The sequence below is a fragment of the Triturus cristatus genome, chromosome 8, assembly GCF_964204655.1.
Source record: "Triturus cristatus chromosome 8, aTriCri1.1, whole genome shotgun sequence".
Taxonomy (NCBI): domain Eukaryota; kingdom Metazoa; phylum Chordata; class Amphibia; order Caudata; family Salamandridae; genus Triturus; species Triturus cristatus.
Genome location: NC_140591.1, coordinates 1,189,163,843 through 1,189,181,865, shown reverse-complemented (window position 1 = coordinate 1,189,181,865; position 18,023 = coordinate 1,189,163,843). Strand labels below are relative to the sequence as shown.

The following is an 18,023-nucleotide window of genomic DNA, read 5'->3' as shown; positions in this document are numbered from 1 at the left end:
ATATAGTGGCCTTGAATGCCTCCCAGATAACCTCTATGCTATCTACTGATCCTTTGTTACAGAGGAAAAAATCCCTTATTTCCTCCCCCAATTCAGCTTGAAACACTGAGTCTAGAAGGGCGAGCGGCTGCATCCGCACGTAGGTCTAGGCCTGTCATATCCAGGAGGCACAATCGTAAGACAGACAGGGCAATGATCGGAGTAGGTCCTGGCCAGGTGCGTGACAGCTCGGATGCTAGGCCCCAGTTCCTGTGATAAAAAGCAGTAATCAAGCCTAGCCCATGTTCCAGTGCGAGATGTAGAATGGGTCCCTTCCATCACCTGTGCATGAGTGTGCCGCCATCTGTCTATTAACCCTCCTTCCTCCATAATACCCTGTAGTGCCTCCCTTGATCTAGTGTAATGACACGGAGCAGGATTAGACCTATCCTGCATAGGATTCAAGGCGACATTAAAGTCTCCTCCCCAAACAATGTGAGTAGACCCTAGAGAAACAATCTTCCCCCACACATTAGTAAAGAACTCGGGAGTATCAACATTGGGGCCATAGCAGTTAACAATCGACACCGAGTCTCTACTCAGTCTCCCCCATACTATTACATATCTCCACTGCGGGTCTGTTAACGTGCCACCTAACACAAAAGGTGTCTGCTTTTTAACCAGAATGGCAGTACCGCGCACATATGATGAATAAGAGGAAAAGGCCCTTACAGACGCCCATTTCGATGCAAAGGTATGGGGGGAGTGTGGATTGATGTGTGTCTCCTGCAGCAGTGCCACTTGGACCCGCTGCCTATCCAAATAGGCCAATATCTTTCTGCACTTTCTGGGATCCCCTAACCCCCGAACGTTCCAGGACAAGATTTTTACTACAGAGTCACTCTCCTGAGTCGTCATAGCATACTATGTTATATATATAACAACCCTGCAACATACCCCAGTCCCTCATAGACCTGCAATATTCATCACTCGTCCTGTCACATATCACTGTCCGACATCGTCCAAGCTGTACAAAAACACTCCCCACTTCCCCTCCCCCACCCACTGAAGCACCCCAACTATGCCAGTACCAGTCATCCCACCCCCCCACCGTTCAAACATCCCCTCAATCAAATATCCCAAAACATTCCCATACCAATGAGAAACTGGGCTGAAAGAGAACATACATCCAACCCACAAATTATTTAACTTCTGGGGTATACCTGTTAGGGGGGTAACTCTACTAGGCGGCCCGCGAATACCCCCTGCCCACCGAAGAGACCCGCATTAATTAGCAAGTCTCCACGTAGGCGAACGGTATGTCCGACTGGCTATCACGTCCAGACAGTGTCCAGGTGTATTGCCTCCAGCGTACATGTCAGCACATTACAGCGACAGAGAACCAAACATCATCAGGAGCTCAAGCTGAGCCACGCTGCGGGCAGCACAGCCCCCGATGCCCATTTCCATCAACCCCGGGGGCTGTCATTCCACATCATCCAAAGACGCCCCTGAGGGCTGCCACGTTCAGATGCCACCCTCTGTCGAGTTTTTAGGGATTTGAGAAAGTCTTCCACCTGCTGCGGTTTCATATAGATTGTTTGGGTGCCCTGATAAGTAACTCGAAGACGGGCTGGATACAGTAGGGCATAGTCTATCTGAGCTTGTCTCAACTTCTGCTTGACCGCAATGAATTTACGTTGTTCCTCCTGCACGTGTGTGGTAAAATCAGGAAAGATAGCGAATGTCACCCCGTTATAATTCAGTTGCTTTTTTTCCCTGGCCACTCTCAATACCGCATCCCTATCTCTATAATTTAGTAGGCGTGCGATAATGGGCCTAGGCGCAGTCCCAGGCGGGGGTCGGGGGCCGAGAGCACGATGCGCCCTTTCCACAATAAAGTGGGATGACAGGGACTCCACTCCTATCACCGCAGCAAGCAGCTGCTCAACGTATTTCTCCATCTGGCCCGTATTCATACTTTCTGGTATGCCCAACAAGCGGATATTATTACGGCGACTGCGCTTCGATATCCTCATTTTTAGCCGCTATAAGCTTCAAGAGCTTATCCATCTGGGTCAGCGCGCTTTGCATTTGGGCTGTGGTGTCCTCCGTCTCCGAAATCCTCTGCTCCGCCTCTTTAATCCGAGTTTCGTGGCTATCAATTTTGTGGGCGATGGCATCTATACGACCAGTGAGCCCATCCATCTTCTCCACCATTGTTGCAAACCCCTGCCGCATCTCCGATAGAATCGATTGCGCGTCTCCACCGAGCCCCTCCTGCTGAGGTTGGGACATGACTTCTGGTCCGCGCTCCCCTTCCGCCATTTGCTGGCGAGTGCACTTCTTAGATTCGAAAGTGAGCCTCTGTTGGCGCGCATCCGACTTCCCCATCTTGCGCCGTACATCTATGGATAGACCCAGCAGCAGGGAACCTCCAGTCAGCAATATGACCCAATGCACCCATTCCCAGGCACCTTCTGGTCCGCAATTTCCCTATGTAGGCAGAAGTCAGGGCTGATATCCGTATAGTGGCACTGATATCCTTCCTGCTATGCCGCCTCCAACTGCGTTAATCCACATCGCCCGACCTGATCCGCTCAAAATCCCACCTCTTCTTCCGTGCCAGCGGGGATCTGTGGATCAGGATTTCCGCCATGCATCTCACTATGTGGCCGTTGAGCTCCTGGTCAGCGGCGCCATGCGACCCGCAGCGCTCCGCACCTAGGGTGCTCTGGGTGCCCTCTGCCAACCCCGCCTGCACACATATGTCCGTTGCGCTCTCCCCTAGCACCTCTCCAGCAGTTGGGAGTGTCAGTAATGGGCCACTCAGGGCAGGGCCAGCATGTGAAGCTGCAATTATCACCACACAGTAGGTGAGGCCAGGACCCCCCAGCACCAGAGTAACTACACCCCTGCAAGTCTCATAGGGTTCAATTAGGATAAAGCGACCGTTGTGTGCCACAGTAAATAGTCCCACGTCGTGAATGCCACCATAGGCGCTAGTTGCAGCAGTCAACCTGAAGGCCACTCCGCTCGCAACGGCCGTTATCAATTACCAACCGCTCCAGGCCTCAGCACACATCCAGCCGGACGAGCGCTCGTATAGCCCCTCACACTGCACAGAGGATAACTGCAGTCCTGTAAAAGCGAGGTGACGAAGGGGGGGACTCAATCAGGGCCGATTTCCACCTCCTGCAGCCCCGAATGAGCGCGATTACAATCGCACGGCCCGCCGGCCTCCTGGAATCCCCGGTGCGTGCGTGCCCGCCGCGGCCCCGCCACAGCTCCAGGCCACGTCTGTTGATCTCCCGGGCCAGCCGCGACTCAGCCGCCGGCACCGCAGCGTTCGCCATCTGTAATGTTGCTCAATAATCACACGAGGCACGTGTTGGGCTATCGCTGTATTTATTTAGCATTCAATTTAACATGTACCGAGGAGCGTCGGCCGGCACTCCCGCTCTGGCTGCCCGGCGCGCTAATCTGCGCGCGCACCCCGGCGCCAGCACGGCCGCCTGCGTCACGTCAGCGTGACGCTATGACAACTAGACCGCTACATATCTCCCCCTTTTACCAAACCAAAAATCAGGCACTTACAGTTCGCAGGTTAGTTCAAAGTCTTGGAACCTGGAAGGCCTTACAACTTGTCTTCCACTCCTGGTCACCTTACCAATGTTCCCTCGAGCCCCTTGGCTCTGCGTTTCCTCGCTTTCTGTTCCTCCACTCATCGCTCCTTCGCTGTTCATATAGCCTCTCGGCCTGTCCATCTCTACCACTGGGGCCTCACCCCTTAACACACCTTCTTGCTCTTCGCCTGTACCTGCTTCTTCCCTTTGTTCACTTCCGCCTTCCTTGTTCTCTTCATCCCCGTCTTCCATGTCCTCACCTTCCGGATCCCACTGTTCCCATCTCAATATCTTGTTGCACCGGGCCATGCGGTCCTGCGACCACACGTTCCCATCACTGAGCAGGGCAGCTCGATCATAAACTTCCTTAACCTGCATCGGCTTGCTGTACTTGCTGTCTCCCTTCCTTTGTAGGGTCGCCAGCTTTACTCTCACCCATTCTCCTCTCTCCAAATGAGTGTCCTTCACGTTCCTCCTCTTGTTGTAGTTGTTGGTGTAGGTGGCTTGTGCTCTCTCCAGATTCGCTCTCACTACCGCCGGGGACCATTCGCTGGTCACCACCTTCTCCTTCCAGATTCTGTTGTCGTGCGTGAAGGGTTCACGTCCTCTCAAAATTTGAAACGGGCTATACCCCGTGCTTGTGGGCGTTATTCTGTAGGCCCATACCATGTTCTCCAACGCTTTCTTCCAGTCTTTATTACAGGTGATGGCCGCTTGTATGGCCCCCATCACCACTCTGTTAAATCGTTCCACCAGACCGTTGCCTGCCGGATGGTATATGGCCGTGTGCTTTACAGAGATGCCGTTTCTTCCCATGAATTGATTCCATCTTTCCGACGTGAACTGTGGTCCATTGTCACTTAAGATGGACTTGGGAATTCCTTCTCGGGTGAATGTTTCCGACAAAAACTCCAGGATGTTCTCCGTGTCCATGGATTCGCTCACCTTTATTTCTGGCCATTTAGAATAACGGTCGATGAGGACACACACGTATTTCTGTATGCTCTGGTCATCCAGCACCGGTCCTAGAATGTCTATTGACAACTCTTCCCACGGGTTTGAGGGAGTGTCGAATTTCCCAAGAGCTGGACGTAGTGGTCTCAGTGTTTTGTCGGCCCCTTGACATTGGGGGCACTCCCTGACATGCCTCTCTGCTCTTACATCCATACCTGGCCACCAGTAGTTCTGTTTCGATCTGGCCTTGAGTTTCCCAATGCCAAGGTGGCCTTCGTGCAATAAGTCCAGCAGCTTGTTGATGAGATTCGTGGGGGGAATTACTCTGTCTCCCCGGTAGATGAATATGCCCTTGTCTCCTACTGTCAGTTCTTCTTTCACTTCATAAAATGGTTTGAGGCTGGTTTTCACCTTTTTCTTGTCAGGCCACCCTTGTGTGATGTGCGCTTTTACTTCCATAAGGTCAGAGTCTTCTTCATAGGCTTCCGTCCACTCTTGTATGCTGATGATCTTCTCTTGGTCCTCTATGAGAGCTACCATCTCTCCCTTGTCCGCTGGGTCTTCTTCTCCCGGCTCCATGGCCGCCGCTCGACTCAAGTAGTCCGCCACTCGGTTCTTGTTTCCAGGAATGTACTCCACATCATATCTGAATTCCAGCAGTTTTAAGGACATCTTCGATATCCGGGGTGTAGCACTGGCGTGCCCGCTCGATGTTAATACCTTCACTAACGGCTTGTGGTCCGTCTTGAGTAGGAATCGGGTACCCCATAGGAACTGCCGGAATCTCGTCATGGCCCACACTACCGCTAACATCTCCTTCTCGATGACGCTGTACTTGCCTTCTGTCTCCGTCAGTGCTCTGGAGGCGAAGCTGATTGTCTCCGTGTCCCCTCTTCCTCGGTCTTGCATGAGTACAGCGCCTAACCCCTTGTCGCTGGCGTCGGTGATGAGTATGGTGGCGCCTTGTGGGTCGTACCCCTTGAGTGGTATGGCTTCTAGGATTCCCTTTTTGATGACTTCGAATTCCACTTGGGCTTCCGGTGTCCACTGGAACACTGTGCTCTCTCTCGTCAACCTCCTCATGTTGTAGGTCTTGGATGCGAAATGTACCACGAATTTGCTATAGTACTCCGCCATCCCCAGGAACGATCTGACCTCCTCCTTGTTCTTGGGGGGCGGTGCTTCCGCGATGGCTTTCACGTTCCCCGCCTTGGGTGTGATCCCCTGTCGCCCAATTTCATGGCCTAAATAGGTTACCGATTGCAGTCCCAACCGACATTTCGACCATTCTGCCGTGAGACCTTTGGCTTCTAGTGTTCGTAGTACCTTTTCTAGTTTCCGGTCATGATCTCTCCTATCTCTCCCCATCACTAGGATGTCGTCCTGGAAGTACTGTACATCTTCGCAGTCTCTGAACAATTTGTGCATCATCTTCTGAAAGACAGCTGCCGCCGAGGCTAGCCCGAACGGCATGCGACAAAATCTGTAGCACCCGAACGGGGTGATGAACGATGTCAGGCTTTTGCTGTCCGGGTGTAGAGCTACCTGGTGGTAAGCTGATGTAAGGTCAATGGTGGAGTACCACTGAACTCCTCTGGTTTTTGCCAACATCTCCTCTATCTTGGGAAGGGGAAATTTCTCCACCACAATGTTTTTATTGAGTTCTCTCAGGTCCACACAGAGCCTGACCTTCCCGTTGGGTTTCCTCACGACCACCAAGGGCGCCAGCCATTCGGCACATGTAATGGGTTCTATGATGCCCTTCTTCTCCAGATCTTGGAGTTCTGTCTGGACGGCTTCCCTTACTGCAATGGGCACATTCCTCACTTTATGTGCCACTGGCGTGGCTCCATCCTTGAGCACTATTTTATGTTGAAATTTCTCCATTTTTCCTACAGTGCCCCCAAACACTTTTGGGTAGTTCTTCTTCCATCTGTCCATGTCCGGCCATTCCTCCTGTTCTGTGAGCAGAATTTGTTCCTTTCCTCCTGGGTCGAGTTTTATGCCTAGGTCGCCCTGGTCTAACCATCCTAGGACAGAGGGTCCTTTTTCGGCCACATACAGTTTACTCCACCCGGATCGGCCTCTGAACTCGAACAGTAGACGTCGGAAACCCAGCATGGGAATGCGATCCCCATTATAGGTAACTGGTCGTATGTCTAGTTTCTCCAGTTCAGGGCCCAACTTGGATTGGAACTGTTCTTCCCACACTGCTCTCTGTATAATGGTAAATGGGGATCCGGTGTCTGCCACTACTGAAATGGTGATGCCGCCCATGGACATCTCTAGGACGGGTTTGGTTGATCTCTTGGCGTCCACGCTCAATACCTGATCGTATATACATAAGACGGTGACCACTTCTTCCTCTGCGGCTTCCTCCAGGTCTTCTGCGCTTTGGTCAACATATTTCACCACTCCTTTCTGTTGTTTCTTCCGACACACCTTCTCGTAGTGCCCCATGATACCGCAGTGTAGGCATTTGGCTCGGAACGCCGGGCAACGTCTGTCGTGGGCTTCGTGGGACCAACTCCCACATCTGTAGCACGTTTTCTTGTTCTCACTGTCCGCTTGTTTCCCTTGCCATCTGCTAGTCCCTTTGGCCATGGGTTGTTTGTTTTTCTGGTCCTTGCGGTGATCTCCCTCCTGTATCCTGTTCACCATGGTTGGGGTGACCGCCTCTTTTTTGGTAGCGTCGGCGCACCTCTTCGAGAGTTCTGCCCTCTTCACTATGACCATTACTTCCTTGAGTGTGGTGTCCCCACTCGCCCACAGCTTGTCTTGCACGTTTGCACTGGTGGTGTGCATGATCACCTGGTCTTTTATGAATTCATCTTCCCGCAGTGCGTACTTACACGGGGCTGCTAGCTTTCTCAACGCTGCTACGTACTCTTCGATGGATTCCCCCACCCTTTGTTTCCTTTGCTGGAAGTTATATCTATCCACTGAAACGCAGATGGTGGGGCGGTATCGCTCATCTAGGGCCTCCACTGCATGCGCATACACATCGTCGTCTGTGTCTTCTCTCTTCGTTGGTACCAGACTCTTGTATATTCTCAGTCCTTCTGGGCCCAGATTTAGTAGCAGGATGCGTTTTTTTCTCTGAGGAGTGAACTGCTCTTCATTTTCGTCCTCCAGAACCCCTATGAAATTGTCTATGTATTCCTTCCAGTCCTCCCATTTCATCAGTGGGTCTCCGGGTTTCGTTAGGAATTGCACGGGTGCAATCGCATACCCTGCCGGGGTACTCATCTTCACTTCCTTGGCGCTCGTTCCGTCGGTGGCTTTGCTCGGGGGGCTGCCTGGGGTGTTGTTGTTGTTCCCTGTGTGCTTGATTCTCTGGGGGCTCTTGTTACTAGACCCCACTTCCTCCTCCTTGGTAGCCAGCGCAGCGCTCCCTGTACGTGGCTATGTGTGAAGGTGGCGCGTGTGCTCTTGGCCGTTTGTGGATAGCGTCGTCTCTGTGGCCTATATGCAGTTCGTGTGCTGTACTGTGGCACTGCCACGCTCCTCGGTTGCTCCGTACCTCGGATCGTCCGACGTGGTTGACTAGGGCGTTTCCCGTGACTCCACCGCTCCAGGCAGGCCTGTCTGGTGTTCCGTTTTGGCCTGGTGCCCTGTTTGCGTGTCTTCCTTCGCCTCGTGGGGGCCACGTGGAGTGTTGCCCTCTCCTGTGCTCCCGCGTCGGTCAGGTCTGTATCCCGCGCTCGTCGCCACTGTAATGTTGCTCAATAATCACACGAGGCACGTGTTGGGCTATCGCTGTATTTATTTAGCATTCAATTTAACATGTACCGAGGAGCGTCGGCCGGCACTCCCGCTCTGGCTGCCCGGCGCGCTAATCTGCGCGCGCACCCCGGCGCCAGCACGGCCGCCTGCGTCACGTCAGCGTGACGCTATGACAACTAGACCGCTACACCATCCACCAAGTTATGGCACACCGATCGTGCGCCGGCCGCCTGTGTTCCGCCGCGATTATGTTTTTGGAGCAGTACAGCACCGGACTGAAGGATAAATGCCGGATCTGGCAGCCAGAGTCTGGGAGCCTCACCCAACGGCGGCCATTCCAGTCGCGCGCCACCTAGCGCCCCAAATTTCAATATTATACTTTACAAATTGTCTAATAAACCTTCATGGTTAATTCTAAATTGCAATCTGAAACTCCCATTTTGACTAAGTCCTTCCTTATTGACTGTTTTTAACTTTTGACTAGACTGCTTTATTTTGAAATGCTGTTTTGAACCGTTTCTTTAGGGACACATTGACTTTGAGGTTAACAGATCACATCAGAAAGGTTTATTGTACAATTATTTCAAATTATTACAATAGCATTTAAAAACATAAAAAAAAAGGGGAGTTCATTCTTAGGTCAAAGGGACCCATAAGTATTTTTACGCAACACAAAAGCATCAAAGAAGTGTGCTAGTCTCATTAATTCTTGATGTACCACCCCTTCCCACATGAAATATTAGGTGCATTATGGGGCTGATCTTGACCCTTCTGTCTGTCAGATCTCCTCTTCTCATGCAGATGTTTCTGTCTCCTCTTCTGTGCAGAAGAGCTGCAAGAGTTCAAGAGTCCCCCTTATTATTAAGTGCGTTGTGCTGCTGCATCCATTAGCATTCGCATTAGTCCATTAGCTCGATGGCATTATGCAGCTTCTACTGCCTGACAGGGGGTCGTCCCTCCTCTCATTGTAGAGTGCATTGTTCTGCTGCATAGAGCATTCACTGCGTGGCTTTTGGAGACCATTACAGTCTAACAGTGGATCGTGGCCTTGGTCCTCCGCTAGCCTAAAGTTGACCCCAGGCCTTCTGGTTTCCAGGGCTCATCTTTTCATGATGGTGTTTATTTCTATTCTTTGGTTCAAACAAGCTGCGAGCAGTCAATAGTCCTTGTTACGAAGTGCTTTGTTCTGCTGCGTCAAACCATTAACTGCGTAGCTTTTAGAGTCCTTTGATACCTGGCAGGGGGTTCTGCTTCCCCTTGCTGTAAAGTGCTTTATGATACTGCAACAGTCCAGTAAGCATGTGACTTTGTGAGTCCTTTACTACCTGGCAGAGTGCTGCAGGCCTGATCTTCTGCAGCCTACAGCATGTGGGCTGGTATCCTGGAGAATTTCAGGAAGTGAACTGACAGCTGTGTGGACTTTAGTACCTGCCAGGGGGTTGTACCTCCCCTTATTGTAAAGCACATTGTGCTGCTGCAGCAGACCATCTGCTGCATGGCTTTTGGAGTTCATTACTGCATGACAGAGGCCCTGATCCTACACTGCCTGCATCATACGGATCGCTAGCCTAATGTTGACCCCAAGCTTTCCGTCTTCCAGGGCTCATCTTTTCATGATGGATTTTCTTTCTATTGTTGTGATCTGAGGAGCTGCGTGCATTGAGTGGTCCTTCCGATGTTATAAAGTGCTTTGTACTGCTGTGTCAGAAAATCAGCTGAATAGCTTTTAAAGTCCTTCGCTGCCAGGCAGGGGGTCGTGCCTCCCCTTCTTATGAAGTGCTTTATGCTACTGCGTCAGTCCATTAGCTGCGTGACGTTTGTATTCCTTTGCTGCCTGGCAGCGGGTTGCAGGCCTTAACATCTGCAGCCTGAAACATGCGAGTAGCTATCCTGAAGAATTTCAGGGAGTGAGCTGACAACTGTGTGGACTTGGTTTTCAGGAAACACTTCCTCTCAAGTTTGAATGTTTAATGCCCGCAAGAGGGGACCCAGCCACAATTTCTTATGTGGGAGTGGCGGTTTGGAGATGGAGATTATGGGCCAGATTTACGACCCACCAATTTGCGACTCGCAAATAGTGTTGCATTTACGACATGCAATTTGCAACTCGCAAATTGGGATGTACAACAGTGTCTCAGACACTGTTTGCGATTCCTAATGGGGTCGCAAATTGCGTGCCTCATTATTATTAATGAGGCATGCGCAATTTGCAACCCCATTTGGAATGGCTAGCACTCACAGGGATGGTGGCCTGCAGGGGTCAGCAGACCACCATGTCTGTGACTGCTTTTAAATTTTTAAATGAAGCCCGTTTTCCTTAAAGGAAAACGAAATGCGTTTAAAAAAATGAAATATGAAACTTTTCAGTTTCATTTTTTAAGGACAGGCAGTGGTCCCTGGGATCATCACTTTAGTTTTTACTTTGTTGATCATTAATTTGTTTTCTTCACAGTACTTGGCAAAAGTTTTGAACAGTGTCTGGTGCCCTATTTGTGTCTGGTCTAGTAGCACGAGTTCGTCAGTGTACTGCAGTAGCTGGATTTTGTGAGAGGCCATATTCATGGGGAATGCTCTTATTTCTTCTAGGGCTTCTTTCATATCAGCACGATATGGGTTGAACAGCAGGGGGTGACTGTACAGCCATTTTTTAGGCCCTTTTTGGTTTCCACTTTTGGAGATGTCGTCCAGCCCGCCGTCACTTCATCTTTTATTAATGTTATGAAATATAATGCCATTATGACATTGAGCAGGGGATCTGGGATGCCCCACCTGTTTAGTTTGGCCCAGAGCTCACCTCGTGAGACTGTTGAAGACCGTAGTAGAATTGACAAAGCCAAAGTATAGGAATTTATATTTTGCGATCGCAAGTGGGAGTTTGAAAGCATATAGGGGCATATCAACAACAACCGGCGATAATTATCACTGAGCGCACTTAGCGCTCGGATAATTATCGCCGGCTAGCGCCGATTTTTATCGCTGAGATAGCGTGCTATTAGCAATGTTTATCTCATCTGCGATAAAAATCCTAGCGCTAACTGGCTAACGTGAGATTATCGCTGGAAACCCAGCGATAATCTCACGTTAGCTTGTTGATAGGGACTCACAAACTTAGCCAGGATATCCACCTTCCATAGGATATCATGGCTAAGTCAGTCCTGAAGCAGGTGTTAGGAAAGTAGCGATAACAGGTGTTATCGCTACTTTTCCTGACGCTATGCTTCATAGCGTGGGGCTTGATGATAGGAGAAATGTCGCTTAGCGACATTTCTCCTGTCATGCCAGGTCAGGAACGCCCACTTTGCATCTCATTAGAGATGCAAAGCTGGGCGTTAGAAATCCCCAGGCTAAAGCAAGGTTTCACGCGTCAGGGTGACCTTGCTGATTAGGCGATAAAATTATCGCCGCTTTTCGGCCGAAAACTAATAATTTTTTATCGCCTGCTTGTTGATATGCCCCTTAGTCCTTGATGTGGCACCCTTTTCTAAAGTATGTTTGACATGGTGGGATCAGCTTTTTTCCTTGGCTCTATTTTTCCAATTCCTTGTTTAAAATATTTGCGTAGCATTTTCACTCTATGGGGCAGATTTACAAGCCCCTTGCGCCACTGTTGCGTCACTTTTCCCATGTTAAAAGTGACGCAAAAGTGGCGCAAGAGGCTTGTAAATTTGACCCTATACCCAGAAAAGCTATCAGCCTATAATTTTCTGGATTCGTACAATCCCCTTATTTATGGATAGGTACAATAATTGAGCCACTCCAGTTATCCAGGATTCATGAGCTCAGGAGGTAAGATTGAAAAATAGGGAAAAATATCCTTGCCCATTTTTGGGGGATCTTTTAATATAGCTACTGGAATGCTATTGGGTGGAGATGTCCCATTTTCACGCAAGGAACAAAGCAAAGCAGTCAGATTCGATTTTTTGGGAGGAGCAGTGCCCATTATCACCATGCATCTTCATTTTTTGGGCTGCTTCCACTTTGTTTTGGTGGTGATCTAGCATTTTTCTGTTGCCCAGCTTAGCACCTCCTGATTACTTGTAAGCCAGTTTAATCGTTTGAAAGATTCTAGACCCTCTGGTTAGCCAGTTTGCTTCTGCTTGGAGTGACACTCATTCAACAAATTCAGGGTGCATTTTAGCATCGAGTGGTAGCTGGCTATTGTAGGGTGTTTCTCAAATGAGTTCACATGCTGAAAATGGGCTACTGATATAAACATATAATTCAAGGTTGCTAACCCGCTTGATGATAAATGGGTGTAGGCCACCAGTGAGTCTGTTGAGAATGTGCCATTTAGGAGGTGTAAGCCCTTGTTATTAAGTGCTGTGGTAACGTCTGTCCCGTGCTCGTCCTGTCTTTGGAATTGGGAATTGGTCTTAGGTATGTTTTAATGTTTGATCATCTGATTTGTGCCCTTATGTTGTTGATTTCTAAAGTCATTAAGTTGGCATTAAATCCTTCCATTAGTAGCAATAACGAGCTCACGTGGGACGCATTAAGGTCTCTGGCAGGAGCAGCGAAGGCAATGTTTTCTCGCCTTTGCATTTTGCTGGATGTAGATATATGCTGCCTATAGTCAATGGCTGACCTCTTGGTTTTTGATTATAGTGCTCTGAGTGCCGCAAATGATGATATAGTCACCCATCCCTTATGCCGATGAGGACACTGATGCCATTAGTTCCTCCTTTATGAAGATGGAGACACCCCTTCAAGGCATGGTCTCCAGCTGTTGATGCAATTGCGGGGGCTTCAAACACCGTGAAGTCCAGCCATGGAGCAGAATGCATAGCCCATGTTTCTTGTACTGAGACTATATCTGCCAAACTATTTCTTCCCTTTTGTTGTTTGATTCTGATAGACCCCTGGCGGTCCATGAGCATACAGTAAATGTGGATGGCTGCTGGTTTCTTTTTACACTAGTTACATGTTGTTGGAGCACTCAGGAGCCATGACCAGTCTGGGTTCCTCATTTGGCAGTAAGTGCATATTCTGTTGTTCAGAAAGGCTCTAGTTGTGCTCATTATTTCGCCCTTGGACACCAGTGGTGGTATGGTTGTGCTTTTTGCCCAAAGCAGTATAGATTCATGGTGTTTCTGTTTGCTTCTTAAGGCTCCAATCTTGCTTGCACTCTCTCCCTGAGGGACATGTTCCATAAATATAGCTGGGTGCTTGAACATTGGGGTTTCTGACTTTTATTCCCCATCGCTCTAGATGTGCTTGGTTTTCCAGCGGGGCTTGGATTGGTTTAGCATCATTTGTGGAGGTAATTTCTGATCGCTTGTTTACCTCTCTGTTGACCGGTTAGAGAACAGCAACTGATTTAATATCCCTTGTGTTGATTGCTTCCAAGCCTGGGACACTGAGCATAGCTTGATACTGTTGCCCCTGTATAAGAGGACCCCTTTGCCCTTCGATGTATATTCTGGGTGTAGTATGATCTTAATACTTTAACTTGGTGAATGGACGTAGTTGATGCTAAAGCTCAGAGTGGGCACAGTATCTGGGTAGAGAGGCTTGCTTATGGCCTGGTCGCACTGAGGCGATCCTTGTTTTGGGGCCTGGATGATTAGGTCAATTGATGTTATTGTGTGATCTTGAGATAACAACACATTAGTTTGAGTCTTCCCAACTTCGTACTGTCGTTCCAACTCTTCTAATTGTATCCTAGGATGTGGATTTGTCGGCAGCTGGTCTTCCCGGTGGGGTTCAGTATGGAGTTCAATGTGGCTTTCTCTTAGGTTTGCAATTTCTTGGAACTTCACTGCTTTCTTCTGCATATAGCTTTTGTCTGTTGGTGTGATGGATTGTTGGCTTCTCAATGTGTGTTTTGGTTTGATCTTCTCTTCCTTTCCACTTCCCCAGTTAAAGGCTGCTGTTGTCTTGTTTTGCACCACTTAATAATCTTCTTTAACCGTTTCTTATTTTCCTCGACAATGGTGGCGCCTCTGGAAGCGGTCGTTCAGTGTCAGGCTTGTTTCCTTGGGCCTCACTTTCAGCCTCCTGAAAGTTGTTTCCTGGGTTCACAATCAGATTAGCTTCAGGTTGTGCTTGCACCTGAGACATGCTGGCAGATATGGAAAGTTTGCTTCCATCATCTTATACACTTCTCGGGTTGTGCAAGGTTTTTGAGATTGAAGAAGAGCATACTTTTGGATAGGGATCACTTTTGAGTCCCCAGTCTCGATCTGCCTCTTGTCTGATCTTTGACATTGACACCTTTTTTTCTAAGTCTTCAATCAGGGTGCCCATCATCTCCAGGAGGTAGAAACCTTCTCTATCAGACCACTACATATACATTGTGGTTGGTCCTCCTTCAATTCAGCCAGACCTTGGGTTCTCATTATTAGCTGGTATAGTTTGACGAGCTTCCATCTGTTCTCATTTGGAGAGAATGGCTACTTGCATGGCCAGTTTATCGGAATAGAACACGACATCCCTAGCTATGGCTACCATTATGCTTCAAATTCTGATCATTTTCTGGCTTTCTGTTTGTTCATAAGGAACAGACAGGACTGGAGTGTGGCAGTTTGGAATATAAATCTTGGGTGTCAGTGAGGCTGGTTCTATTGCCAGAGCCCTGTCATAGTCAATATTGTTGCCCTGAAAGAATGATGTAAAGCTGCCCTCCGTCAGCCCACTCCTGGTGTTGAAATGAAAAGTGCTTGCTTTGATTTTATCCCAGTTAGCCCTGTTGACTGAGGCTGACAAAAAAGTTTGTTCCATTCAAACTTACTCTGGAGAGTTTGAGGTTAACACCATCTCTCATCCACCCAATGATTGGGTGCATCGCTATTATACAGATTAAGCCGGGGCAGAGTTCCCGGAGTTCTGCTAAGCGGAACTTTGCCAAGTGCAAAAAAATCTCAGCCATGCTACGAGGAGCTCTGCAATCAGTGGAGTGCATTGGATACATGCTGTCCGTGATGACTTTCAGTGCCAGGTGCTTGCCTGCACTGTGCAATCATCGCAAACGGCACTATGCACAGCGCAAGCGGACGCTGCTTTCTTTCTGCCGCACAAGTAGATTTTTACTCAAGCGGCAGCTTTCTCAACTTGAGCGGACAGTTTCTCAAAGTGAGCGGTCGCGAGCAGACGCGACCACTTGCAATGAGAAATCTGACTGCCTGTATTGAGAAATCTCGCCGGGAGGCTGATTTTCCACGCTCGCACTGGCCAACTTGATGTTGACGATCGCGAATGAGGAAAAATCTCGCCAGCCGGTGGATTTTCCTCACTAGAGCTCGCCAACTTGAAGTTGACGAATGCAAGCAAGGGCAAAACAACGCTGGATGGAGCAGAGATTTTTTGAACTCCACGTGCTCCGCATAACACACAGTGCAGAAATCTCTGCAAACTCCGCGAGTGGAGCGGAGTACACCGCCCAGACTTAAATCAGATTGCCTACGGCCCTATGCACTCACACCCTTCAGAATAACTACCATGTTTCCTCAGGAACCAGCAGAATTAACAATTCATGTGGTCCTCACATCTTGTATTTCAGTCATTTTTTAACCTGCTAATTCTTTGACCTGGCTGCTTTGATTCATTGAGTGTCAGTCAAGGATGTTTTTGTGAATTAGATATTCATTGTTCCCAGAGATCCAGTTTCATGTCAGTAGGAAAATGATGGTTCTTCGATGGAAGGTGGCATATAAGTGTTCTGCTTTATTTCCCATACCTCATAATCCCCAATCTAGTCTGAAGACAACTGAAGATATCTCTCTAAACTAGGTGTCTGATCACAGTCTGTAAAGAATTCAATGACCATCAGATAATTATTTTCACTGAACCAGAAGCATTATAAACAGGAGAAGCCGTAAAAATGTGAACCGTCTTCGATAACACTAGCTGGGTATTACATTCTATCTCATCCTAACAATATTTTTAGAAAACTATCTGAAAGGGATCAAAAATATCACCAACTCATGCAAACCCATTTGGTAGGAGTATTTGATTACACTGCCAAAATGTAATTAATGAGTTTGTTTATAATTACAAGAGTTCAACGCATGTATGATAGCCCCGTGTTTTGCCTCCATAAATGACATGCTCATTAGAATTTACTTCAATTAATCAAGGATTTATACAGTGTGTCAAATCACCCAAGAGGGTCTCAAGGCACTGGGGGTCCTTACTGCTTTGCGGTCATCTGTTCGTTTGAACAGCCAGGTCTTGAGTTCTTTCCTGCATTGCCAGAGCAATGAGATGGTCCTGAGGTGCAAGGGAAGGTCATTCCAAGCTGGCCGCCGGGTGTGAGAAGGAGTGGCCTCCAGTGTTGCTTCGGAAGATTCAGGGGGTGTCTACGAGGAAGAGGGAGGTGGATTGTAGGTGTCTGGTTTGTTGGTGGAAAGCCATGCATTTGTTGCTGTATGCTTGTCCCTCGTTATGCAGGGCTTTGTATGCGTGGGTCAACATCTTGAACTGGCATCTCTTCTGGATCGGGAGCCAGTGTGGCTTCTTGAGGTGGGGTGTGATGTGAGTCCGCTGGGAAGGTGGAGGATGAGTCTTGCAGCTAAGGTTTTTTTTTCTGTAGTCTCTTTTCAGGAGGCATGCAGTGATTCCAAAGAAGAGTGTGTTCTCGTAGCCCAGCCTGCTGGTGATGAGGGCCTAGGTGACAGTCATTTTGGTGTTGACTGGGAGCCACCTAAAGATCTTGCATAGGGTGTGGAAGCAGGTGGATAAGACTGCATTTCTTCACAGATATCTTGCTGTCCAAAATGGTGCTGAGGTTGCAGGCATGGTCTGTTGGGCCGGGTTCAGCAGGACGCCATGCTTTGTTCCATGGTGAGGTGTTGTTCCTGGAGATGAGGACTTCCGTCTTGTCCAAATTGAGCTTGAGACAGTTGTCCTTCAGTTGAAGAGTTCATCATACAGCTGTGGAAGTTTGTTCTGGTGGTGGAGGTACAGCGAGAAGATGAACTGAGTATCGTTGGCATAGGAGATGATGTTTAGTCCGTGCGGTCTGACAGTGTCAGCCAGTGGGGTAATGTATGTATTGAAGGTGAGCCTGAGAGATGATCCTTAGGGTACGCTGCAGAGGATCTTCTTGGGTTCCAAGGTGAACAATTTAAGAGGGATTCTTGGGGTTCTTCCAGTGAGGTATGAGACAATCCAATTGAGGCCGTCTCCCTGAATTCTAGCGGAGTCTGTTGATCAAGATGGTGTTGGTAGGTCCTGAACTGGTGAACTGGATGCTGTAGTGGCCGGTCGAGCTGTGAGACATGGTTGTACTCGACTCTGTTACCTAATTTAAAAATGGGGTCATAAATGTCTCCTTCGATGTGGGTGGGGTCAGTGACAAGTTGCTTTATGCTGATGTTGCTCATATTTTCCAGAAGGTCAGTTGTGTTGGTGATGCTGGGGTCGTCGAAGTATAAGTAAAGAGCCCCTAGGAAGTTGTAGTGCTTGGAGTCAATGGCGTTTGGGGTGATGAGTTCAGGGATGGTGTTGCTGAAGCTGGGGCATGATCCTCATGGTCTGTAGGCAAGGGTGCCTCTGATGTTTTTTTTTCCCATCAATGTGGAGTTGGAAATTCAGATGCTGCATTATCAGGGTTGAGTCATCTGGGAAAGTCGTGCAAATGATGGTGTCCTTGTAGATGATGGCAATTCCACCTCTGTGTTTGTTGGTTCAGTCCCAATGTGTTATTTTTTAGCCTTCATGTGTGGCGATGGTGATGTTTGGCATGGAGACAGGGTTCAGCCAGGTATCTGTAAGGAACATGATGTCTGGGGTTGAGGG

General features: G+C 48.8%; 1 protein-coding gene across 1 annotated transcript in view; it reads left to right on the top strand.

The window, feature by feature from the left end:
* The window catches only part of LOC146805595 (gamma-aminobutyric acid receptor subunit gamma-3), a 1,239,042-nt gene that overhangs the window by 1,214,923 nt on the left and 6,096 nt on the right, over positions 1-18,023 (top strand). Inside the window, exon 7 of the mRNA XM_085623813.1 lies at positions 185-220. Within this exon, the coding sequence (XP_085479939.1) occupies positions 185-220 (36 nt within the window). The remainder of the gene's footprint in view (positions 1-184; positions 221-18,023) is intronic.